The following is a 25,699-nucleotide window of genomic DNA, read 5'->3' as shown; positions in this document are numbered from 1 at the left end:
GGATTGTAAAACACACAAGATTTGGTGCAGAGATGCTCTCCGTGCAGCCGTACCCGCCCGCACCGTTCGCTCTTGTTGAAAAATGTGACGATCGTTGTTCAAAAAGAACGCAAAAGAAACCGTAAAGCGTGTTTTCGACCCTTGGGCCGAGGTGTTCCCAGCGGGGAAATCAAGGTTCTCGGCCTGAATGGTGGTCGGACGCGATCCTGAACGTTCATGCACGGACGTGCGTCCTGCGTCTCTCCTCCAAGAAAGAAACATCCCTGCCATCAAATGCACGCAGCAGTGGTTTGAGATGATATCAACAAGCGGGACAAGAATGTCTTTAGTTGTGGGGAAGACAGCTCAACATGTATCCATGTGGAAGTGATTAGAGGACAAGCTCTTGTTTAATTCTGTTTTGATTGGTCGGGGGGGGGTAATTGCATTGTGTTTTCCTTTTTCTTTCTTTGCTTTTTTTTTTTTTTTTTTTTTTGTAAGCCGGCAATTGCTCCCAGATGTTGTGTTCAGAATAGATGACACGTGAAAAAAAAAAAAAAAAAAACACACCCCAAAACAAACAAAGCGCGCAGTGTTTGTCTGAAGTTTAGCCCTCACCACTTCCCCCCTTTTGCTTTCCTCCTTTGGGGAGGAAAAACCCGAACCCCCCCCCCCCCCTTCCGTTGGAGTCTGAGCAGCACCCCTGTGTTTGCATTGTAGCCGACTTCACTGCCGGCCTTTGTATACACGCGTGTTTACAGAGCGGGGGACGCTCAAACGGTGCTGCAGGTTAATTAGCTGCTCTTTATTGGAAAGGAGACTAAATATTTCCAGTCATTATCTCCGAATTACCCGGCCTTAAGTACAGGCTGCGCGTCGGGCTGAGCGGGGGGCTGGCCGCCCCTTATTTCGGCGCAAACCGCCGGGTTGTCTCCGTAATCACAGGACCTCCGTGACCCAGATAGAGGCGGGTTTGTAGACGGCCTCGGAGGTGTTGAACTGAGCGGCGTGTCTGCCAGACTGCTGGCTGAACCCCTTCTAAACCCACAGACAGCATTAACTTGAACCACCTTTATTCTTTGAAAGAAAAATTGCCCGGCACCATGATATTCCCAAAAGGGCCTTCAAACAAGCCTTGTTTTTTCAGGACTCTCTCTCTCTCCCTCTCTCTCTCTGGTATCCCCTAAAGGTTTCTCCTTTCTCTCTGGAAAGGCTGCTGGAGCAGGATTATCAGTATATCCACACGCCGCCTTTACTTCTATTCCCAGATATAACATCTAGTCAGGATATCCGCTTTGCTATGTTTATAAGGTTCCTTTTTTTTTTTTTTTTTTTTAAGAAGTCAGGAGTTCAGTGTGACATAGTTTCAAATAAGGTAAGTAAAAAAAAAGGGATTTTTTTTGGATAGGCAGACACATTTTAGCAGACTTCGAGGCGTATCAGATCCCTGCAGGCCCGAGATATCCAGACGATGGCGTGCCGTCGGGTCGACCTTTACTCGGACGCGTCTCTTCATCCAAGAAATAAATGATTTACGTGCAGCATTTCATAATATTCTGATATCATGGAGATAAAGATGGGCTGAGATGGTTTGGACGTGTCCGTAGAAGAGATTGTGGAGATTTGGGTAGAAGGATGCTGAGCTTGGAGGGACAGCGGACAGGAAGTCAAGCTTAGATGGAGGCAGGTGATTGGCGGAGAAGCAGCCCAAAGGAGAAGAACTTATAATATTCCTACTTTGGAGTTACAAGTCCAAAGACAAATATGTTTTCGAATGCATTGCTATCGATCAACGTGTGTGTGCGTGTGTGTGCGTCCAAATCCCCCGATATTGCAAAAGTTCACCATCGACCGTTATCCAGAGCAAATGTAAACAGGAAGCGTCCGGGGAACCCCAGGAGGCAACAAAGAGCCGGATGAGAAGGCTTGGATTCGTGATAATTATCCATTTTTGCCTTTTCCAGACGGTTTGTTCGTGCCGTGTCTTCCTCCTTGGACGGCCAGCTGTGGCTCTCCGCCGCCTTCCGCCGTCGGGCCGGGAAACGCTCCCCTTCCCGATACTCCAAATAGGCTAACGTGCGTTGTGTCGTAATTAGATTTAAGTCGGGAAACCGCAGGCTTTCCTGGACCGGACCGGTGGATTTGGAGGGCTTTGGAATCGGACGGTTGTCTCAAGGGCTGGATTTAAGGTGATTAAAAAGAAAAATGAAGTGTGTTAATTGTGAGCGGGCGTCTCTTCGCTCCGCTGGCTTCCAGCGACCCGACGCTGTTCGATATTAGCCTCAGCTTTCCTGTTTCTCCTCTTACACTTTAGCATTCACTTATTCAATCCCATGTTTCCTTATTTCCGCGGTGTGGAAACATCTTTTCGGAGGTTCGGGCACATTATAAGTGCCTGAAATAAATAGATAGAAATGGTTAGCACTTCCACCTCGCAGAAATAAGGTCCCCTGTTGGATTCCCAAAGGAGGGCCTTTCTGTGTGGAGTCTCCATGGGGCCCCCTTCGGGTTCTCCGGGTTCCTCCCACGGTCCAAAAACATGCAGGAGGTTCGTTGGAGAAGCTGAATTGTCCATCAGTGTGAATGGTTGTCTTTCTGTATGCGATTAAAATGAGACAGTGAATGGTTGTGTCTCTATTTGATGTGAGAATGAAAGGGTGAATGGTTTTTCGTCTCGATCTGTGGCCCCGTGATCGATCCATGGTGAACCCCGCCTCTCGCTTTGTTAGGCTCCAACTTGCTCCAGCAACCCTGGCTGCAGGATAAGAAATATAGTTAATGAATGAATAAATAGAAATAGCCTTTTTGCAAGTGCTTGTAAGCGTTTACCTTGAATCGGTGAAAGTTAGCTTTTTTTCCCCCCTCCCAGTTCTGATAAATACTTAAACTCTTAAATCAAGCTTGGATTTCAAACGTCTGCTCAGCGGATGGATCACAGGGGTTTCACTGGAATTAGGAAATAGCAGGAAATGTATAAATGTTTTCTTATTCTCTCTTTGCTTCTATATACCATACAAGTGTTTGGGCCAAAGCTTGCGAGTGCTTCACACACTCCTTGCTTGTTGTCCTCGTACCGTAGGAGGGAAAAGGACAAAGACTCATCTAATGCACTTTGCCGTCCCGCCGTGGACGGAGAGGCCAGTAACAGCACGGTAACCTGTCCTCTCCACCTTCTCCTCCTCCACCAGGTACCTTTGCTCCATGAGGTGCTGAGGAATGAGCAAGCACCATGGAAACCCAGTCCCAGGCCAGTTCAGCAGCTGAGAAGAAGAAGAGGGTGGAGACCATCGTGGCGACCAAGGGCTCATCAGGGCGAAGCGACATCAGCGAGAAGGCGGTCGCCTCCAGCACCACCTCAAACGGTATGCGAGAACCTCCAGAGGCGCCGCACAACCACAGCCCCTGGTGTAAAAGTAATGTTTGGCAAGGCTAGTCAGAGTACAAGCAGTACTACTCAAACAAGGTTGTTAGCAATAGCTAATTTAAAATTGCTAAGGTAAGGGCGCACAACACGTCTATCCCGATCTACTGGTCGATCACAAAGGCAACACGGGTCGATCGCGGAGCCCTGTCTTTCAAAATAAACTCTACCGCACAACGTAAAAAAACCGACTGAACCGCGAGTCGCTGAATACGCAACAGCGCAAGCAGTGTGGCTAGATCGGGGGTCATTAAAAATAGCCGTTAGCCTATCATCCCTCCCCACTGTGGCATTGACGCACTTGATTGACACCGAGATCTCGTCACGGTGGAACGGTACGTTCCACCGTGACAGATGGGTTTGGAATATATGTATGTATATTGCTGGTAGATCATTTGGACTTGGTCATTTTAAGAGTAGCTCACAAGCCAAAAAAGCATGGGCACCCATGCGCTAAGGTTTAGCCCGGGTATGTCAAGTAAAACGTGCAACATGATTGGTTGTTGTGTTTTGACCAGGCAGCTCAGTAAGATTATCTGATCATGTGTGGACATTTGACTATAGACATTTGACAATGTGGACTTCCGATCCAATTGTCACCCTCAGCGTGTTTATGCACTTAAACTACGTCGAGTTTATCGTCATTAAAACTTGAATAATACCGGCAGAGGGACTTTGAAAGACAGCTTTCGTGCTTCTGCTCACAGCCAGAAGGTCCCTGGTTGGACTCCCACAGGACGCCTTTCCGTGCGGAGCCTCCATGTTCTTCCAGTGTCTGCGTGGGGTTCCTCGGGGTTCTCCGGGTTCCTCCACAGTCCAAACACATGCAGGAGGGTCAGTGGAGACCCAGTATTGTCCTTCATGTGAATGAGATGATGACTGTCTTAATGATGCACGAGTACGACAATGAATGTCTCTGTGAACGAGGGGGCGAACCTTGTATGTCTATATGATGTGTGTGATACAGTGGATGGTTGTTTGTCTCTGTATGATGAGAGAGGGAATGGTTGTCTCCTGTGGCCCTGTCATAGAGTGGTCCAGGCTGGACCCCACTTCCTGCCCAGTGACAGGTTGGATAGGCTCCGCCCCCTCATAAGTGATATACTTAATGAATGAACAGCAAATCCTTGAAAGTGTAGATATTCCAGCTAACATGTGATATCTCCACTTGATATCTGCGGCTGTGCACATGAAGAGTGCGGGGCTATGAAATTTTGAGGTGGGGGTGGTTGTAGAAGATACAGGTGGTGTCCTGAACCCGCGCCTCCAAATCTGTTGGTATCAAACGTGATCACCGCACGTGTGAACGGAAGACAAACACTGCACCGAAGGCCAGATAGTTGCCGTGACGACGTCTCCATATGGGAGTTATCACAGGAAGTGGGGAAGGTAATACATCCTGAATCATCTTACTTACTGCCAGATGGCCGGCTTTATTTTATTAATTAAACAGGCTGCAGCGGGTCGTGGAAAACGCATGGATGTAATTTGGGCCCCGCGATTGTGGATTTTTCTCATTAGCGTGCCGGTACCGCATTTCTGAGCCGCAGGAGGTTTGTCTTTAAATCCACAGCGAGGAGTTTCCACTTGTGACTCGGCCACGTCGGAGCTACGCGCTCCCGGTAGTCCCATAAGTCACTGGGAACAGGAGGTGGTGGTGGTGGTGGTGGTGGTGGGGTGATGCTTATCTCCAAAGGAAGGTCCACCTTCAGATCCCGGTCTTGAAATCATAAGATAGCTTACACATTCTTTGTGTGGTTATAATTACGCCGCATTCCCGGGTCGCCCCCACAACTCATAACCTCTTATCAGGTGTAACCCGAACCCCCCCCCCTTCAACTTTAACCTCTGCAGGCCCGGCCCCGCTGCCTCCATCCAAACAAAAGGTAATTGTGAGCAGCTGTGAAGCTGCCTGGTTCTTCTTAGGCAGGCCCAGTAGAGTATCCTCCACCCCTGTCAAGTTGAGAAGCAGCCCCTTCACCCCCCCCACCCCCCCGAACCCGGCCTGGCTCGGCTCAGCGGAAACCCCGTGGCCCGACGGCACGCAGGGAGAAGTTGGGGGAGGTTGAAAGTAAGTGGAGTGGACGCGGTGGACATGGAGTAACTTGTATCTGCAGCCTCCACACACAGATCCGCTCACTGCAACAATAACAACCAATCCCCCCCCCCCCCCCACCATTCCCCGTCCAAACCCCCCCCCCCCCTCCACCCCTCCTCGGTGAGTTTTGTTAAAGTTGAGCGGGCCCGGGGTAATTATCGAGTCCCCGTTGAACGTTCCCACATGGTCGGCTAAATGGTGGCTTCATCTTGGATGCCATTCATCTCCATGCCCCCTCTTCTTGCCTGACAGCTCAAAAGAGCCGACTGTGCCTCAACAATGATGTGATTGGTGCACTTTAGAGGAGGAGGGGGGCCGAGGGAGGGGGGGGGGGGGTCCAGGGGAGGGAAACCTCCCCTCCTACTCTCATCATTCGGCAGGCAGGTGGACCACAAAGTCCCCTGATTCTTTTGTTGTGTCCTGAACTAAAAAAAAAAAAAAGATGTCCGTGCTTCTCGGTTGAATAAATCCTACCGTCATGGGATAATTTGCTGATTAAAAAAAAAAAAAAAAAGAGGGAGAGAAAGAAGAGGGGAAAAAAAAAAAACATGGCGGGGGTCGAGGCTTGGTTATTTGAAAGAGAGAAGAAGAAAAGATCCGCGGACGAGGCGGAGGATTCGGTCGGGGGGGATTCGTTCGTAAAGCGGGCGAGTCGGGACGAGCGAATCCCGGCGGGTTGACAAACGTGCGTGAGTCGGGGCGCGGTACCGGGACATAAAAAAAATATATATATAAAAAGGGGAAGCGCCGGTGAAGCGTTTAGAGAAGAAAAAGAACACTTGACTGCTTTTGGGGGGGGGACGTGACAGGAAGAGAGGAGGGCGGATATAGAAGAGGAGTCACGGGCTACCACCTTTTTAGGCAGCCATTTAAATGATCAACAGTAAATAGAGGGGAATGTCATCTGACAGAAATAAAGTTCCCGTTAACAGTGGGGATGGAAAGTAATTTACAGATACGCTGTCCCCGCCATCTTTGTGCCTCCCAGATAAGGTTTCATTTCAGAAACGGATAGGAGACATTTTCACTTACGGGCCCCCATTCTGGGACACCTGTGATAACAGCTTGTGGAGCCCTAATTGAAAATGGGTTTCAAAATGGATTTTCACTTTTCTTCCTCCCTCCTCCGCCCCGTCCCTCCTTCCCTCCACCCCCTCCCTCCCTCATGACTGCCCCCATCCCCACCCCATCTCTGTCAACACTGTGCTCCACCACCACCCCTTTTTTTTTCTCCCCCTCCCCTGTGTTGTCGGTAGAGGGAGGCGATATTGGAAGGACGGGGTGGAAGAAGGGAGGACGCGAGGGGAGGAGGGGAGATTTCGGGGGGGGGGGGGGGGGTGCGGAGGCAGTGGGAGCGGATCATCCCTCAGCCCGTGTCACCGCGGTGACAGCCGCGTGATCCGTCTTGTTAATGAAATCATTGATCACTTGAAGGAACTCATAATCAACTGTTTCTCCGCTGTGTCCTGCCTCCTCCTCCTCCTCCTCCTCATGCCGCCACCTCAGCTCTTCACTTTTAAACCACGCGATCGCCATTTTTATCTCAGTGCGATCTTTGGGGGACCCAAAGCACGGAGTCGACTCGGCCCTGCGGGTGGCTAATGAGAGAGGACCGACCCCCCCACCCCCCCCTTCCCCGGCCCCCACGGGGTCAAACAGCACAATGGCGGAGGCGTTAGGGAGCCTGACACGCCACCATCCACACACCCCTCCCTGCTGCATCGATAACACACTGCGCAATTAGAAAGTGAGGTTTCTGTTCTGCAGCGTCCACCTTTGATTTAAGGCCATACACAAGGAGCAGACGAGAAAACACCTGTAGACAAACTCAGAAAGTGCACACACACACACACACACACACACACACACTGGATGTGATTTGCTTTCACAGCCATTTCATGGCCCTCTGAACTGAAGGCAATTTTCTGCAGCAGCAGGGAGACAGGCTTTGGCAGAGCCCCATCGCAGTGTCCTGAGGCGTTGGATTAGCTTAGCCTCTCTGCTACTCGGGGCGGAGGGTAACACGGGCCGCCCGGCCCCCGGCCCCCGGCTCCCGGCTTCTCTGCTCTGGCAAACTTCTGCCTGCACAGATCTGCTTTGTCGGAGCTTTGCTGCCCCCTTCGCTGCTGGAAAATGCATGTTAGCAGTAGCCTTAGAACTTTTGGATCCTGTGGAGATTCTGCCTGAGCTGGACTGGAGTGGAATTCAAATGAGTTTTTTTTTGGGGGTCAACTGTGTAAAAGACAAAAAAAAAAAAAACTAAAAAAACTCCAGGATGAGCCTTTCGACCACTCCTTTAGGATTCTGGTTTTTGTAGTGGTGGTCGTCTTCTGCAGTGGTTGCGTCGGCCTCCGCTGGATTGGCAATAACGTGGCTTCCGAACGGGTTGGGGGGGGATTGATTATCCGATCTGAACCGCGTGTAATCCGGCTGAAGCCCGGGTGCATTCAGGTGTTGGGATTATAGATCAAAGATTTTTGGATGGCGCTTTCTACATCGGAGCGCTCAGTGTTTTTTTAATAAAAACATTTGGCAGGTGTTTGGAGTCGGGGTCATTAGCTGCTTTTCGCACCGTAGGAACTTTTTGCAGTTCCCGGAAACTTTTTAGGAATTAGTCAGTTTCTCCGTGCGTTCGGACAGCAGAGGAATCAGAAACTTTCGGCCCCTGGAACCGTCTTCGCTCGTACTCTTGAGGCAAACTTAGTGATTGGTGGAACTTATAAGCCACGCCCATTTCCAGATACTTCTCGTGGACCGCGGATCGCCATTTTTAAAAACTATTTCCTATTGTGGTCACTGTTCAGTTGTGTTCTTGCGACACAACGGAAAGAAGCAGCTAGAAATGGACACGCAAGGAGGTCCGAGCTGCTCAGGCCTGCGATGCGTCAGAGCTCAGAAAGGTTTCAAGGACTCGCCTAGGATTATCTACATTCTGGCCAGAATAATTGTAGAGTTAGCTAACGGCTAAGTGGGTTCTTCACACGGCGAAGCAGTGCAGGGAGAAGATAAAAACGCTTCAATCCATCTGATAGTCCACGGTTCTATTCCCGCCATGCAAGACATGAACACCGTGACACCTTCCACTTCAGTGCTGTCCTTTTCGCGTCTTCCTCTTCTTCTTCTTCAGTGGTTTGTTTTTGAGTGTGGAGTTGAAAGTGCATGTCGCACCGGTCTCCGGAGGAGGAGGTTACTTCCTGGATCCAAACTGAAGCTGTACACTTCGAGGTAGACCGTCTTCTCCGACGGGCTCCCGCTGAACATGACGGCACCCCTCCCGGGGAAGCCCGCCGGCGCTGCCGTCACCACAATAGGTGCCTGGGAGACCTTAGAAGCGGAGGTCATCTGGGTCACGCGGCCTCACAAAAAAACAAATCGGCCTACACGGCGTGAGAGATATAATGCGGCGCCGCAGACACCGAAGACACCGCAGACTTCTTCGCTGAGGAGGTGCCCGGGTGTCCGAGGGCCCCGTAAACTCATAAACCCATAAAGCCAGGACACAGTAGTTGATTATTCTACCACTATGACCATTTGTTGGTCGGCATCAGTGGCCTCCCTCCTGCCAGTAAGAACAAAGCAGGAGTGTCCTGACCCTGCCAGGGGGATTTATTATGGTGTGTTCTTCCCCCCGCGCACTCGCCCTCAGGTCCTTATCACAGCCGGGCCCTTGTTGAATCAGGGCTGGGGACCAGGCGGCGACCGGTAGCCTCGCCACCTGGGTTTTTTTTCGAAATAGTCAATGCAAGGAGAGCGTCCTGCAGGTGGTGCTGATCACCTGGGCGGTAGATCAAAATGCAGGTCTGGCCTCCTTGAACCGGGTCTGTGGACGATTAACTATTAAATAACATGTACGTTATGATGTAACGGTTTGTTCCAGCTGAAGAGCCGCAACCGAGCTCTGCTATTTAATCTAATAGCATCGCCTTTTTCGCATGTTCCATGAAGCATTTCCTGGACCGGTGAGCATTTCTAAAAGGCTTCCTGAGGAAAGGAACCTCCTGTTTCTTGATCCAGACCTTCAGGAGTTGAGGAGATCATGTTGCCACGTGTCACGTGTCCCCCCCCCCCATCATATATATATCTGTGAACACGTTGGGTGTTTCATCTTTGCGCACGTCACTATGAAGACACCCAGGCAGAAAAAGTCCAGCGCAAAGTTTGGGTTAAAGCACCGGAGGCCTCTGCGCAAAAGGCCACCTGCCCTTTCTCATCTCCCGCAGAAACTAAACAGTTTGTTCGAAACGCTTGTTGAAGGACCGGGTCCAGATCTTACCCGCTCTCTCCGCATTAGCCGGCGAATTCCAGCCTCGGCCCCGACTCGGAACTCGTGGGATAAAAAAATCAAGACATGCTTTCGGGGGTTTGAGAGAGCAAAAGGCAACACACCCCTAATCTCCCTCCCCTGACCTCCACACCCCCTGGGCCTCGACTCTCGCCCTTCTCCCCCCCCCAACATCCATCCTCTCTCCAGCGCAGCGCGAAAGAGGAGCCAGGATCAAAGGCCATTTACCGCGGCGGTGATTTCTGGTGATTGATTAGAAGCAGACGCTGAGGAGCAGCAGCGGCTTCTCCCTTCCCGTTCTTCCCACCCTCCGGTGCTGCGCGCCCCGTCCTCCCAGGGCACTCATAAATAGCTCAGGCCTTTAAGTGTGAAAAGAGTTGCCACTATTGGCAGACGGAGCCCAGAAACACATCCGCGCCGGAGAGGCTTGGCCGCTTTTTCTGCCTCTCCTCCTGGATGGCAGGGGGTTGGAGGAAAAGGGGTGTCAGCTGATAAGAACCATTTGTTGACTCGCATGGATCCGGGGAGGGACAGCGTAATCCCCCCCCCCCCCCCCCCCCCCCTGCCCCGGTATGCTCGCGGAGCTGGAGGAAAAGTGCAGGGGAGTGGAGGAGGAATTGATTTTCGGAGCGGGGGCACACGGAGAATTGAACTCAGATGTGCAGCGCAGACAGGGCTTGAAAGAAACACCCCACTTGCGGGGAAACGAGCGTCTGTAGCTTACAGCCGAGGGCCGGCGTAACTTGAACTTAAGCGAGACCTTCGAACGCTAAGCAATTGGTCCTTTTTTTTTTTTTTTTTTTTTTTTTTTTATCGCCGCCCGAAGGCCCATCCCCCCCATCCCTCGGACCCTTTCGCAGCGTTCTAGTTCGCCGTCGTCGTGGAGGAACGCGGCCTCAAAGTGGCCAGAGCCCGATATTGGGCGGAGAGGTTGAATAGAATAATCTTTATTGTCAACGCGTCACAGAAACATTGGAATACAGCGGTATTCACCTCTCACGTTGTCACCGTATCGCAGAACTCTTGCATCTCCTAATTTCATAGCGCTGGTTTTTCGCTATACCACGGGGTTTTTCTGGTATTAATGCATTTTTACGTGTTTATTATTTACAGTTTTTCATGGTTAAATAAGCATTTTCGAGGGTGGCGAGCGACCAGAGCGTGGCGTCCTGTATCCTGGGCTCCGATTGGCTCGGTAGCGACGGTAGCATCTAATGAGCCTAGCATGCTTCGTTCATTTCACTTGGACTTAGATGGCTACTCGTGTAAGAGTAGAAAGTTTTTATAAGGGGGAAGGATAACAAAAGTAATGCGCTTTAAAAATATATATAAGTAATAAGATAAAAGTATGGTCGCTACTTTATTTGTTTCAGTGCGCAGCCCCTGCGATAAACAAGGGACTGCTGTCCTATTCAGCGAAAATGGAACTTAGATCAGAATTCGTCGGCCCTCTTTGTCCACTGGGAGCTGCGAGGCTAATGATGTTTGGCGCCCCGGCCTCAGAGCGACACCTCCGGTCCCGCGGAGACGTGTCTCGCATCAAACTTGGTGCCAGACACACTCCAGACAGGAGAAGAATAGTTTTTTTTTTTTCCTCCCAACACGGCTGGCACGAACAACAGAACTGAAAGTTGCATTTTTTTTTTTCCTCCCCTGTGCATTTTCAAGCATCATGGAATCTTCTTACCCATCTGCACGCGCGGTGAGACGCACACGCGCACGTGTTGCACGCGGCGTGAACGCCGTCACGCTCAGATGCGGACGAATAATCGCTGGTTTTCTCACACTAGCGAACTGTGCACACACTCGATGCAGCTGGAAGAAGGGGCGAGGTTTGTGTGTGTGTGTGTGTGTGTGTCTGCGTGTGATTATTAACTGTTTAGTGACCTCATGACTTCATCTTCCGTGCTGTCAGAGGCGGCTCACATTATGTCTCAGGTTCACTCTATGGGCTCTTTGTTCCAGTTTGGCTCTGGAGCAGCTCAGCGTGGGGCTGCAGGAGTCCAACGGGCCCACAGCGGCCCGGCAGGGAGGGACGGGGCAAACGGAGGGGGGGGGGGTTGGTATTCGGTAAAAGGGAAATAAAGGGGGGGGGATTTGGGGTGGGGGTGGGGGTGGGGGGGGGGTACATGGGAACGGAGAGCGAAAAAAGCTGGGGGAATGGAGGGGCGAGAGCACGCAATTGGAGACGGCGTGTAAAGATAGGGATGGTGGGACGTAGCGGCGCAGGAGGGGATGCTACTGTTAAACTGCAAATTGCCTTTAGCATTTAGCCACCTCTACTTTGATCCCCCCCGCCGCCGCCGCCCCCATTAAACCCACATATTCAATAAGAGACGCTAGATATGACAGCGGCGTGCCACTGGAGCGGCGGCGGCCATATTTATGTGTAATGTGGGGATTAATGTTGAAGTAATGCAGTGGTTAGAGGCGGCGGCGAGGAGCGAAGGCGGGGAGCGACAAGGCAGGTCATACACAAAGAGGGATCATTACCTGGAGGAGGGCAGTCGGGGGAGGGGAGAGAGACCTGAGGAAATACAGAAATAAGATGGAATAGAGGAAAGAAAATATACACTGAGTTAACATAATCCACAGTTAAGTTCTTTTTCGCTTTTGTGCCCCCTGTTTTTTAATAACCTTATAATTCCTCTGGTTTTCATCGTCGCCATCGGTGCGGTATGCGTTTGAAGTTACCAGCGCACGCCGGTGCGTAGCAAAACAATGTCGACGCTGATGGAAACCTGCGACGGGGAAGGGGTTGGAGGCGCTGGGTGGGGTGGGGGGGTTTAAGAATGAAAACGACCGACGGGATTTGGAGACGTTGGAAGCGTGGGATTCCTCAAATGCCTCGCGTGTGACACGTTTCCTCCCCCGGCCGAGCAGCGGGCCGACCCAACTGTGAGCGACAAACCCCCGAATGAAACCGAATGCTGTTCGGAAACTGCATTCGCTCATGCATCAGCTAAGCTTGCGTATGTGTCGCACAGCGAGAAGGTCGCTGGTTCAATTCTGACCGGGGGTCTGTCTGTCTGTCCGGTTCCTCCCGCAAGAACTTCATCTGAGACTGAATAATCCAGATGCTTGATTGACAGGGTGAACCTTCGAATGTCTCGAAATGGCATTTGAATGACGGGGTGAATGTTTTTATGTCCGGCGTGTGAATGAGTGAGTGAATGGTTGTATGTCTCTACCTTAAAATGAGAGGGTGAATGGTTGACCCGTGACCCTGAATGCAGGATAAGTGGCAGAAGATGGATGAATGGTTGAAAGCCTCTATACAATGTATGAATGAGTACTTAACCCTCATATTATGTTAAGGGTCAATTTGACCCATTTGACCCATTGACCCAATGGGTCAAATTGACCCTTAACATAATATGAGGGTTAATCAATTTTCATGTCTGTACATTAGAGTTAGTGACTGAATGGTTGTTTATAGATGATGTGTGAACGGTCGTATGACCATATAAGACCTATGAATGAATGAACGGTTGTATGTCTGTATGATGTGTGAATGAGTGAGTGAATAGTTGTATATCTCTACAATAGAATAAAAGCGTGAATGTCCATATATGACATATAAATGAGTGAGTGAATGGTACCTCTATATGAAGTGTGAATGAGTGTGTGAATGGTTGTTTGTATATGACACGTGAATGAGTGAATGGTTCTCTGTCCATATATAACATGTATATACGAGGATAAATGGTTTTGTCATTTTTAATGTAGCCCAGCGGTTTTCGCCCAATGACAGCTGAGATATCACCCCCTGCCCTCAGACCCTGACAGCAGGATAAGCGCTGTCAAAAATGAATGGATGAATGAATGAATTTTCCTCCTGCAAATAAATGGAATCGATCTGAATATCCGCTTGAAGACCAAAAAAGTCCAGACGCCAGTGGGTTCGGCCGTGGCGGGAAATAGGGGTCGCCGTTTGTTTAACGACGCCGCTGATCTTCTCTTGACTCTGTAATGACGGGTTGAAGATCTCACCTGTGCTGCGAGGGGGGAGGCGGCTGAATTACACCCTGGGCGCTAAGCGGGCTCCCATGCATGTGACAGCTCGAGGGCAGGGAAAGGTGAAATTCGGGGGTTTGGCAGCAAACGTGTCCAAACCTTTAGTCAAAATACTGTCAGATTGTCAGAAAGGAAATAACGATGATGGTTGTAATAAAGATGATGGGATCGTTTCAATGACATTAAGCATGTTTATGTGACACATTAGCAAATGCATTGAAAGCAACCGCCTAGCTGACGGTGGCATTAATGGTTTTCACACACTGTTTGATAACTGGACGCGCTTCCAGCTGCAGCATGAAAGGCCCGCGCTGGCACATTTGTCACACTCAAGTGCAAATTAGCTCTTACCCCTCCCACTCCTGATGTGGCAAAGGTGAAGGTTTGAAAAATAGTATTTATGATTAGATTATTTTCAACTTTATTGTCATTACACGTGTGCAATTACAGGGTGTCTAACCAGAGGTGCCAAAAAAAAAGCAGCAAGTGCTGATATATTAACTAAATTAGCAGTATTTACATTGTGTATAATGTTGATAATTTACAGATTGGGAGCTATGAACGTATTATACAGATGGATATTAAATGTTGCGGAATAGAGACAGACTTTACGGAAGATAAGTTATGCTCCACCAAAGTGCAGTTGAAATGGTCATTAAATTGTGCATAAATAAATAGACAGTAGACATTTATGTTCATGAGAATGGAGAAAACACTGAGATCTATGTTATACGGTGCGTGATAATCGCCAAACATTGGATCATGTCTTGCACAGTGACACAGACATGGTGCTGTACGCGCACACACACACACACACACACACACATACACATACACACACACACAGACACATCCAGTCGACTTTGCTGTTTTTGTTCGTGAGAAGAAGCACTGCGGAACAGGAAGCTAGAAATAATCATTTGAAAAACACGAAAGCAGAAACAGTTTGAATAGCACATGGAGCTTCTGGGTAATGATGGATGTGGATTCCATGGAAACCAGATGTGAGAGAAACCATAAAGCTACCTCTCAGAGGATCTCGCGAGCGGGCGGGTCGGACTGCACCGAAAGTTATCGGCGTCGGGAAAGCTCTCCGAATCTCGCCGTCCGTCCGGCCCGAGCGGGAGTCCGACGTGACCTTTCACCGCGGACGTCCTCGCAGTTTAGCGATAGCCGGACTAACGTTGCAGAGAGCGCGAGGGAGAAAGAGACAGCATGAGAAAGAAAGGAAGGGAGGGAGGAGGGCTGTCTGCTGGAACCAGACTTCCACAAGTCATTGATAAAGTACTTAGCAGGGAGGAAAATTAATGAATCCGGCCTGAGCGGGGGAAGAAGACAGGGGCCACTGCATGTGTGTGTGGGTGTGTGGGTGTGTGGGTTTGTGTGCATGCCTGCATGTGTGCGGCTGTGTGCTCATGCATGTGTGTGTGTGTGTAATCCTGTTCCAGATAAATGGCTGATCCCTCTCATTCCTGAGATATCAAATGTCAAAAGTGAAATTAGCCTGCTAGCCTTAGTTAAGCAGCAACATGCCTTTAAATGGGGCAGGGGGCGTCCATTGATCCTCCCTGCAGGACGGTGGGCAGGTGCTTTGAAGAGTCTAATTAACCGGCTCCTCGTCAGCGCTATCTCGGCTATCTTAATGGAAGCCGTTACGTCTCAATCCGCCAGACGCGTTCGCACGTTCGCCGAGAGCGCTCGCCCTCCGCCGGCAGAGCGGCGCGACGCGTCCGGCCGCCGTAACGTAAAGCTCATTAGAAGTTGAGTCCGAGAGCTTTACGAAGTTGCTCTCCAATGCAGGTGGGAGACGTCCTCGCCGGCATTCCGGACCGCGCTCCATGCTCCACGCGCTCGAAATGGCTGTATTATTTTTTTTTCTATCTTATCCCGACTGCTGGCGCCGCCGCTCTTTGCTTTGGCCGGATATACATTTCTCTTGGCGAGCGGCTCCTAATCTGAGCGCCGCAGACTCGGTCCGGATCGCTCTGGTGTCAGAAGTGGGATTCCAGCGCCGAGGCCGGGGTGGAAAACTGGCCCCCGCGCTGGCCTGCCGGGACGCCTGCCCGGATCCGCCCTCCCCAGAACCGGTCGCGTTTCCGCACAATCATCGTATATTGTCGCGGAACGCGAAGGAATTTCCAGGTCGACCGCGGCCGGTCGACGGTCCGGAGCCTCGCTCGCGATTGGCCGGCGTGCTTTTTTTTTTCTTTGAATCCTTCATCAGTGCATCTCTCGGTGTTTGATTCGTGAGAGGAAGCGGTCCAAGGTGCCCTCTGAGTGATGCGAAAAAGGAAGAAAAAAAAACTCTTAAAAGCCCATAACCATCCACGGTCAAAAAAAAAAAAAAAAAAAAACACGCGTGCCTTCCTTGCGATGCTCATTGCTCCCTCACAATGTGGCCCTGATGAAAAGCTGGTGGGGTTTCAGGGGCCGCTCGGCGGTGAGCCGGTGCCCGTGATGGGCGGACGCGGGGCGGCTGGAGGGCAGGTGGAGGCCTGGCATGACACCGTCCTGCTGGGAGGCTGATTTGAGGTGAGTGCATGGACGGAGGAAGAAGCCAAGCGGACTTTGATTCCTCCACCCCCTCCCTCCGTCCCCCCCCCCCCCCATCCCAGGGGCGGCGAGATGCCGGGCTCTGGGATGCGTCCCAGCAGACCCCCGGCGGCACGGAGAACAGGCCCGCGCCGGGGCGGGTGGGGGGTGGAAGGGGAGCGCCGAGAGCCAAATTGAGATGTGGGAGTTGTTTAAATTTGCCTGGCGTTGGTGGGATCTGCATGAGAAATTAGCAGCCAGCGGTGGACCGCTAACCAGGCTCCCCTTGCTCGCCATCCGCACATCAGTCACATGCTAATGGCGGGGTAATACGCCGCAGCGGATTCGCCCCGCCGAGGCACATCCAGGCAACGCCACAAAGTCAACTTTCACAGCAGCCGGGGTGGGGGTCGCGGGGAACTCTGGCAGACTCTCAAGGATAACCGCCCGACGCCGATGTTTGGAAGATTTGTCGGCGAGGGCGAGCCCGTCGGGACTCGATAACCTTCACAAAATGCCGAGCTGAACTCCGCCGTGGGGAGCGAAGTTGATCGGAACGGTACCTCACACAATCGCCGTAATCCTCCCCCGACTCAACCCAACCCCGCCCCGTGCTCTTGTTGTGCACGGTGGAGTTTGAGACCCCCCCCACCTTCCCCTCATCTCCCAGCCTGCACTAATCGTGAATGATTCCCTCTGTCTATAACGCTGCTGCCAGCGCCGGTGAATCAGGTACATAAGCCTAAGCCGCTTGGAGAGGTGCTCTTATTAAACTCCAGCCAGCTGCTGGAATTTTCTTCCCCCTCTCATTGTTAATTGGGGAGTCTCAAGTCTTTCCCGGGAGTCGATTTGCAAGAGAAAGAGAGAGAGAGAGGGAGAGTGAAAAAGGAGCAAGAGATTATTGCACAGGAGGAGAGGGGCTTTGAAGAGGTGTTTTTTTTTTTTTTTTTTTTTTTTTTTTGTGATTTCGCCATATATCCCCGACTCCTCTCCTCCACGTTCTTCCCCCGGCCAAAAACCTCCTTGTGCCACTGACAACGGCGCTTTGAGAAGTTCGAAGGTGGAGCACGGCGCGGATCTGGCTCCGGCTCAGAGGTACGAAAAACACCTCCTCTGATGTTTAGTCTTTTTAGAAAAGGTGGTAGGGAGGGGGGGGTTGCGATGTTGCAACGGGTCTTTGTGCACTCCTGAAACTTCCGTGTCCCGGCCTTGGAGACTGACAGGGTTTGGGCCGGAGGGCACATCGGCTGCGCCGGAGTCAAAAGACAGATTGGCGTGTGGAGGAACGGTAATCCTTGTTCTTCACCCCCCCCCCCCCGCCTCTGGAGAACACCCTCCCAAACAACACGTATAAAAAAAAATAAAAAAAAACACAAAGCTTTTGTTTCACTTTTCTTTTTTTACCAGAATTGTCCGGGCGCCCTTAACTTTAGCCTCACAGGAATGGGCCCGCCTCTGCACCTCATTATTCCTGGTTTAATTCTGTCATTGCACCCACACTTTTTTTTTTTTTTTTTTTTTTTCCATTCGCCGACACACTACAAGACGCGCAGAGAGGTTTTCTCTGAAGGCATTCTTCAACTCTGGGCTTCACAATGGAAGGCCCCTGGACGAGGTGAAGGGGGGGGGGGGGGGGAATTTGGGTTTTTTAGGATTTAATGAGTGGCTCGCTGGGGGTGAAAGAAGGGGGGAGAAAGAAGCAAGCGAGGGAGAGCGGGTATTTGTAGAGGGTTAGAGAGCGAGAGAGAGGGCGGGAAAGCAAGCACAAGAGAGGGAGAATGCAGGAATGGAGCACCAGGTACCATTATAGTGGCAGAAAAAGCTCCTGAAATACTAAAGCCGGGGCGTATGCTCTGATCAGGACGGCAGCGAGCACAATTACCTTCTTTTCAAATCCTTCAGTGACACTGCAGGAGGAAGGAGGACTTTGAAAGTTGAAAGGCAGAAGCTCGCTTTCAACCTCAAACGCGAGCAGGAAAGGGCTCTGAAATTTGTTCAGTGCTCCCCATCCACCATTAGCTTGTTTCTTCCTCTCGCCTCCAGGCATTTAAGCGCTTTTTGAAAAGATGTTAAGAAATTCAATCACCATAGAGAGAGAGAGAGAGAAGGAGAGAGAGAGCGAGAGGGAGAGAGAGAGCACGGGATAGTTCTTTTTTTCTTTTTTTTTTTTTTTTTTTGAGAGGCATGCTTTTCCTCCAGTCCACAGAGGCCTGGCCTGCTGCTTTTGTGTTTGGGCTGAATAGACCTGCAAACTGGTGGAGAACTGGATGCAGCAACCCTGGGAAAAGAGGGAGAGCGGGGGTGGGGGGGATAAAAGAGGAATGAAAAATGAGGGAGGGAAAACGGGGAAAGGGTCTGCCGGGTGGACGGTCGGAGTCGGAGAAAGTGTTGGAAGGTTAGACTTTTCAAAGTTGCGCGTGTTTACCGCTGCTTCCTCGGCCTCCACTAGCCCCATACTTGTATGCTTGAGAAGGCCGCTTCTTCTCCACCACGCCTGGGAGTCAATTGACCCTTGAGCCGTTGAGTGTTTGTTTAACCATTTAAGGTGCTATGGACTCAAGTAATGAAGCTCCTTAAGGTAGTATATGGTACAATGATGAGCCCCCCTCCCTCCTTTAGCTTGCCATGGTAACTGGGCGGGGGAAGGGGGTGCGACGGTGACACTTCTGTGATTGAACTGCTTGTCGCTTGACCTCACTCGGGGGGGAACGGTCATCCGTACTGCAGCACGGGTCACTGAGAAAGACTGGAATAAAAGAGAAAAAGGAAGAAAATGAGATGAATATGGGTGAGAAATAGAAAGCTCAACTTTTGCAGGAATATTTGTGGATTTTAGAGGATTGGAAGAAAAGTATTGGCCCGTTGGGAAAGGAGAGCATCTTAGCGGATGGACTCTTCAGTCTTAGTCTAAAGGGTGTTTTAGGGACACACACAGGCTCTCGGTGGAGATATTCTGCTTCAAGCGTAAAACCAGAGCAAAGATAGTCTTGCTTGGGGACGCAATGGGTTCTGGCCTCTTGTCCTATGTAGCAGCCCGTGTCACTCTTCTAAATTCATCCATTCATCAGCTTATGATGTGTGTGTGTGTGTGTGTGTGGGGGGTGGAGCCAATCCCTGCTGTGATTGGGCAGGAGGCGGGGCTCACCCTGGACCAATCACAAGGCCCACATATACAGACATACACACCTTCATCCTCTCATTCATTCATACGTCACATAAAGACAAACAGCAAATCAGTTCCTCAGAGCTAAACACTGGTCAACATTAAAAGTGTTTTTACATGGGAGTGAAAACCTCACTTTGCGTATGTTAGTGTGTGTGTGTGTGTGTGTGTGTGTGTGTGTGTGTGTGTGTGTGTGTGTGTGTTAGCGCTCGCTGCGGCTAGCCACGTCCTCGTCCTCTCATCAACTAAATTTCACACAAATCACACACCCCTCAAACGTTTACATAATGATGTTTTTCAAAATACATATGTGTGTGTATGTGTGTGTATATGTATATATCCGGACTGATTACATATATTTCGCCAAGGTGTTTGCTATGTGTTGACATATCTTGCAGGCGTGTGATGATTTCTCCCATGAATGTACACGTGTGTGTGCATGGGGGGGGGCGGGGGGTCACTTTGTCGCAGGCTGCTATTTGCTGAAAACCAATCGTCTCTTAAATTAAATTTAACATCATATCTATTCAAATCCAATCATGGTTGGATGTTTTCGAGGCACCACGTCGCCACCGCCGCCGCCGCTCACTGGGAACACCGCCCCTGCACTGGGCTGCGCGCCCTTCCCCTCTGCGGCGCTCGCTCCCAGCGTCGTTTACGCTCTCGACTTTCAAGCCATGTCAGGAGATGAACCCAATTTTGAAATCCCTTTATGTTAATATTGCGCTTTGCAAGAGCAGCCCTATTAATCCAGCTTTAACCGTATAAGTGCCATTATTCCCTTAATAAGATCACTGGCTGTGCAGTACAGGATTAAATACTTATATCATAACTGACGCTGTCATTTCCCGCGGATGAGAGCGTCTTGCCTCTCCGGCTGTCAGTTCCGCGTTAAGAATCCTTGAATCCGATGCCAGGGCCGCATCGCCGCACCGACGGCCTCGGCGCAGGTAATGGATGTGGGAGAGCGGCGGGAATAGAAGTGATTTCCCCCTCTCTTCGCTTCTTCTACCAATCTCCCCTTCTGTTTTTCCTTTCTTAACCCCCCTCCTCCGATCACGTCCCTTCTTCTGTGAAGTGCCGCCGCATTATTGCGGCCCTCTTCACTTCTTAAGGTGGCGCTTGTTAATCTGGCCCTCTCCTCTGTTCCTAATTGGCTGTTGGGCCGCAGTTGGTTAGCGGGGGGGGGGGGAAGGGGAGCGAGGGCGTCACCGCGAACATTGCAAGACTTCCTCTGGCGTGCTCGTAGCGCATGCGTACATGGATGACTGCATGAATTGTGACTCGACTTGAAACCATGTTCTCATCTTTATTTGTGTGTGTGTTTTTTTTTTTTGACACATGCAAATACTCTCCAGGTCCAGGTGTGCAGATCGCTAATAGAAAACCACCACCAGGGTGCAGAAGGAACGGTGTTCTAGAGGCACACAGAGGGGGGTGGTGGTGGTCTAGGTCTTTATATGAACTGAATTGGAGGGCGAGTAAATGTTTGGATGTCCATATGACGTGTGAATGAGAGGGTGAATGATCTCTGTCTCTACATGACTTGAGTGAAGGTTTGTTTGTCTATATGACGTTTGAATGAGAGGGTGAATGGTCTTGTGTTTACATGACTGGTAAATGGGCGTGTAATTGACTGGATGTCTAAAATGAATGAAAACGAATTTCTAAAATTTAGAGATCATTTAGACTCTAAATGATGTGAATGAAAGGATGAATGGTTGTATGTCTCTATATGAAGTATGAATGAGAGGGTGAATGGTTATATGTCTGTACATTAGAATGAGAGGGTGAATGGTTGAACGTCTATATATGATGTGAATGAGAAGGTGAATATTTGTATGTATATATATGACGTGTGAATGAGAGGGTGAATATTTGTACGTCTATATGACATGTGAATGAGAGGGTAAATGGTTGAATATCTTTACGATTTGGGAATAGTTGTTCCTATATGACTTGTGAATGAGAGGGTGAATGGTCTCTGTATATGACTTGAGGGAGTGAATAGTTCTTTGCCTCTTTATGAAGTATAAATGAATGAATGAATGAATGCAAGAGTAATCTTCGCTCAATGAAAGTGGCATTTTAGAATCCAGTTTAAGGGACTTTTTCAGACAGGCTTAGTCTATGAAAAAGAACGCCGTGCAGGCAGCGCCACCCGGGAAAGGCGAGTCAGAGAATTAAAACCAAAGTGAGATACTAAAGCTCCCTGAGCTGGTCAATATAGAATTATATAAACAGAAAAGACTAATACCCGGTCAGGGGGCCGACCGACCCCCATATATCCCGACTCAGAGGTCGGGCCCGGGGTTAAGGGGTCACGTCTTTCTGCCGAGGCTCAGCCCTTGAACTCAACTCCTCATTTATCCTTTTTTTTTTTTCCCCCGGCATGCCAGGAAGCTTTTCCCCAGAGGTCCCACTCCTCCTAATTTTACCCTCAGACGGAGAAAGAGAGATTTAGTTTGAGAACAGAAGGGAGGGTCGGGGGGGGTCAGGAGAACGAGGGTGGGTTTGATACAACCCATGACGCTGGTTAATGGGCAGCTTGGAATGCAGGCGGTAAGGCCTCGCCGCCTCTTCCATGGGAATCTGTCTCTTTATAAAAAGAACACACATAGCTGAGTTTAAGAGACTTTGGAGAAACGCTGCTCCGGCTGCGCGAGACGTCTGCTCCGCTGACGCCGCCGCCGCCGGCCTCTGAACTCCCACGTCTGGCTGCGTGCACGGCGAACCCGCACAGATTTACGCTCATGACGCCCGGTGGGTTGCAGGCGCGCGGAGCTGATCCCCCGCTCTTCCTGCTAGGCGGCCCTCCGACGTGAGCCGACTCCCTCAACACGTACGCGGGGGTTTCGAGCGTGCGGATAAAACTCGGGGAGGGAAAGACGCTTCCGTCGGCTCAACCGCGTTCCTCCTGCAGCTCATCGCCGCCGTCTTTCACCTTGTTTGTTTGTTTGTTTGTTTGTTTGTTTAGAAGTTTATTAGGACGGTGTACAAATACATTAAGCACAGAGGCAGAGATGTTTGTACCAGATTATAGCTCATAGCTAATTTCCATCTGTAGTCCTGGACAATACAAATATAAAACTGTATAAAATAGACAACATTTATAAAATATACAGATAAGCAATAAAATAACTATACAATATATATACTGCTCAAAAAAAATAAAGGGAACACTTGAACAACACAATGTAACTCCAAGTCAATCACACTTCTGTGAAATCATAGTGTCCACTCAGGAAGCAACACAGATTCATTTTGACTTGTTTTAAGGACATTACATCAAAGTTGGATCAGCCTGGAGTTTGTTTTTACACTTTAATTTTGAGTGTGATTCCTAATCCAGACCTCCATGGGTTGATACAATTGATTTCCATTGATCATTTTTGTGTGATTTTGTTGTCAGCACATTCAACTGTGTAAAGAGCAAAGTATTTCATAAGAATATTTCATTCATTTAGATCTAGGATGTGTTTTTTAAGTGTTCCCTTTATTTTTTCGAGCAGTGTAGTTATACGTAATATATAGTTATATATAACTATACAATATATGAACAGGCAATAAAATATGTATTTTGCAAGTTGAAAGTGCTATATTTGTGATATTGTTAATTTGGTCATCTGGGGGCCATCAGATGGCAAACTACCTGTCTGGCATTGTTAGTGTGAGCATGTTTGGTGCTCCAGAATCCAATTTTTAACGGCCTGTGTAAAGGTGTAAAAATCAGTTATGCTCTTAAGATTGTCTGGAAGCCTTCTAACTCTGATCTCTCCCCTCCCTCTTTGCAGAGGACGATGGCTCGGGCACGCCGTACCACCGCGAGAGGCGGAACGCTCTCAGCTCCCAGACCCCGACGCCGAGCGCCACCGACAGGAACATGAGCGAGGAGCCGTCCACCTCCACGGAGGAGCGGCCCTCCCTGCTCAAGAAGGAGCTGCACGGCTCCTTGCCCCACCTGGCCGACCACGCCCTCCCGTACAGGGGCACGCTGTTTGCCATGGACCCCCGCAACGGCTACTTAGACTCACACTACCGTAAGTCCGATGGCGGCGGGAGGGTCTAAACCCATGCACGCCGTTCACACACACACACACACACACACACACACACCTGCATCTGCAAAGCACGCGCACATTTCTTCTGGTTTCGTGCATGGGGTGGGGGGAGAGTTAGTATGGGGAACGGCCGGCCCCGGCTCTTAATTCCCTCATTAGGGGCCTGTCTGAACACGGCTCTGCACTTTCTCTCATCAACACACACTTCAAAGCTTCGGAGCGCCGCAGAGCCGACCCCCCACCCCCGCCCCCCGCCCCGGCTCCCCCCCCCCATTTGCTACCTTTCTCTGGGATCCGGAGACTTTATGAGAAAGTCGGCGAGCGAACGAGCGAGTGAGTGAGGGAGACAAATGAATGCAGATGAGGGGCTGAGAGGCGGAGGAGGGAAGGCTAATACGGACGGGAGGACGGGACGATTCGGGGGGTTCGAAGCCGATCGGGGGGTTAATTCTGCGCCGGAGTCTTGGCCCGCTGACGCAGATTTGATGTGATGGCTTGTTTATTCTGGTTAAATTGGCCCCGAGCACGGGGTAGGGGTCGGAGGGGGTAATGACAAGTCCAGCGGACCCCGGCCGCACACTGTAACCACTCATTCAGCCACGGGTTCGCGGCTCTTTAAGGGAAAGGTTACTTAAAAGTAGGCGATGGCGTTGTGGCAGAGCATTACAGCCCATTACAGCTCGACCCCAGCTCAGCAACACTGCCACTCCTCATTCCGTGTGTGTGTGTGTGTGAAGGAGCTCTAGAGGTTCCAGACCACTGAAGCCTTCTGGTAGGGGTGGGGGTCGGGGGTAGGGGGGTCACCGTGCAGCTTAGGGTCATGTGGAAAAGTCACGGTCTGAAATGAGGAGTTCAAAAGCGGCGGGCGGAGGAGGGCGGGGCGGGGGGGTCAAAGGGGGCCGCAGAGCTTCAAGTCAACTAATTATTTTTAAGCCTTTAAACGGTTAATCGGCAATTTTGATTTGATTAAATTACACGAGCGTAATTGTTCGGTTGCGTTTACTTAGCCGCTAATAATCGCAACTTTGACCGAGCCGTCCCGGCGGGTCGCCGGCGCGAAGAGAGCCGACCGATAAATTCACCAAATATAACAACGGCGTGTTTATTTTCTGTAACGTCTCTGATCCCGACCCCTCAGTGGGACCCGTGATCCCAGATGAAAGTTGTGTGTGTAAAACACTCCTCCAGGTCCCAGGTGCTGAGAGCGCGGGGTGTCCGCAGAGGCGGCGGCCTCTTTATGTGCCAATGAACTCGGTGCCGGAGCTCCGGCGTCCCCGGGTTGGCCGCAATGAAAGGCTCCCCTCTAAACCCCCCCGAGCCCTCCTCCTGCTTCGCCGCCACTTTGAACTGGTAGCATCTGTCGCCACTCCTGTGCCACAAGGTGGAAAATGTCACCGGCTCCTGTTCCGGTTTGTCGTTCTTTGCACACACACTGCCTAAATGTAATCCAGGTGTGTGTTTGAGATGAAGAGGGCGCCACGTGGCTTTGCGCTGTGCTTGCACAGCATGTCGGACCTCAGGTATCCAGGTAAATCTCATTACTGGAGCGTCTGTGTGTGTGTGTGTGTTTATGTGTTTGTCAAGGCTTAATGTGCTTAAATGCAATCGCACCTGCAGCCTCGCCGCACCTGGCTGCAGGGTTCTCTGCGACGCGGCGAGGGAGGGGGGGAGGGACCGGAACAGCGAGCGCGGCGTAAAGAGGCTTAATCCTCAGGGTTGCGCGTTGCGGGTAAATCTCCGCTATTCATCGGGTTTGTGATCTCCCACTCGTCCAGCGTCCCCGGCCCGGGGACCGTGTTTACTCCGGGCTTTACACCCACTTCAGAGCACGGAGGAGGAGGCGCCAAGGAAACGGCGGCCCTATTGTTAGCATTAGCTAATCGTGGCGGTGCCTGAGTCTTAGCCGCTTTTCTTCGGCAAACACTGGATAAGAGTCCATATCCTTCTTACCACCGCACTAATACATGGGGCTTTTCTGCGGGATAAGAAGAACAGCTCCAGATGCGGATTAATGAGGGAGAAGTGTTTTTTTTTTTTTCTTTTTTAATCTTAATTGTCTCAAAGTGTGAATGGGATGCACGGTGCCGACATCTGTTTACATTGTGCGCCGATTAGTCGGTCAGTGGTCTTGCAGCGACAGTGAGCC

At 50.6% G+C, this 25,699-nt stretch overlaps 1 protein-coding gene across 1 annotated transcript in view; it reads left to right on the top strand.

Annotated features, from left to right (window-relative positions):
* The window catches only part of gli3 (GLI family zinc finger 3), a 90,859-nt gene that overhangs the window by 14,058 nt on the left and 51,102 nt on the right, over positions 1-25,699 (top strand). Inside the window, exons 2-3 of the mRNA XM_086150900.1 lie at positions 3,168-3,341; positions 23,287-23,532. Coding sequence (XP_086007026.1) covers positions 3,209-3,341; positions 23,287-23,532 — 379 coding nt within the window. The 5' untranslated portion in view covers positions 3,168-3,208. The remainder of the gene's footprint in view (positions 1-3,167; positions 3,342-23,286; positions 23,533-25,699) is intronic.

The sequence above is a fragment of the Fistularia commersonii genome, chromosome 8 (assembly GCF_037954325.1).
Source record: "Fistularia commersonii isolate RoL2024-O1a breed Wild chromosome 8, RoL_Fcom_v1.0, whole genome shotgun sequence".
Lineage (NCBI taxonomy): Eukaryota > Metazoa > Chordata > Actinopteri > Syngnathiformes > Fistulariidae > Fistularia > Fistularia commersonii.
This window is presented reverse-complemented; position numbering and strand designations above follow the sequence as displayed.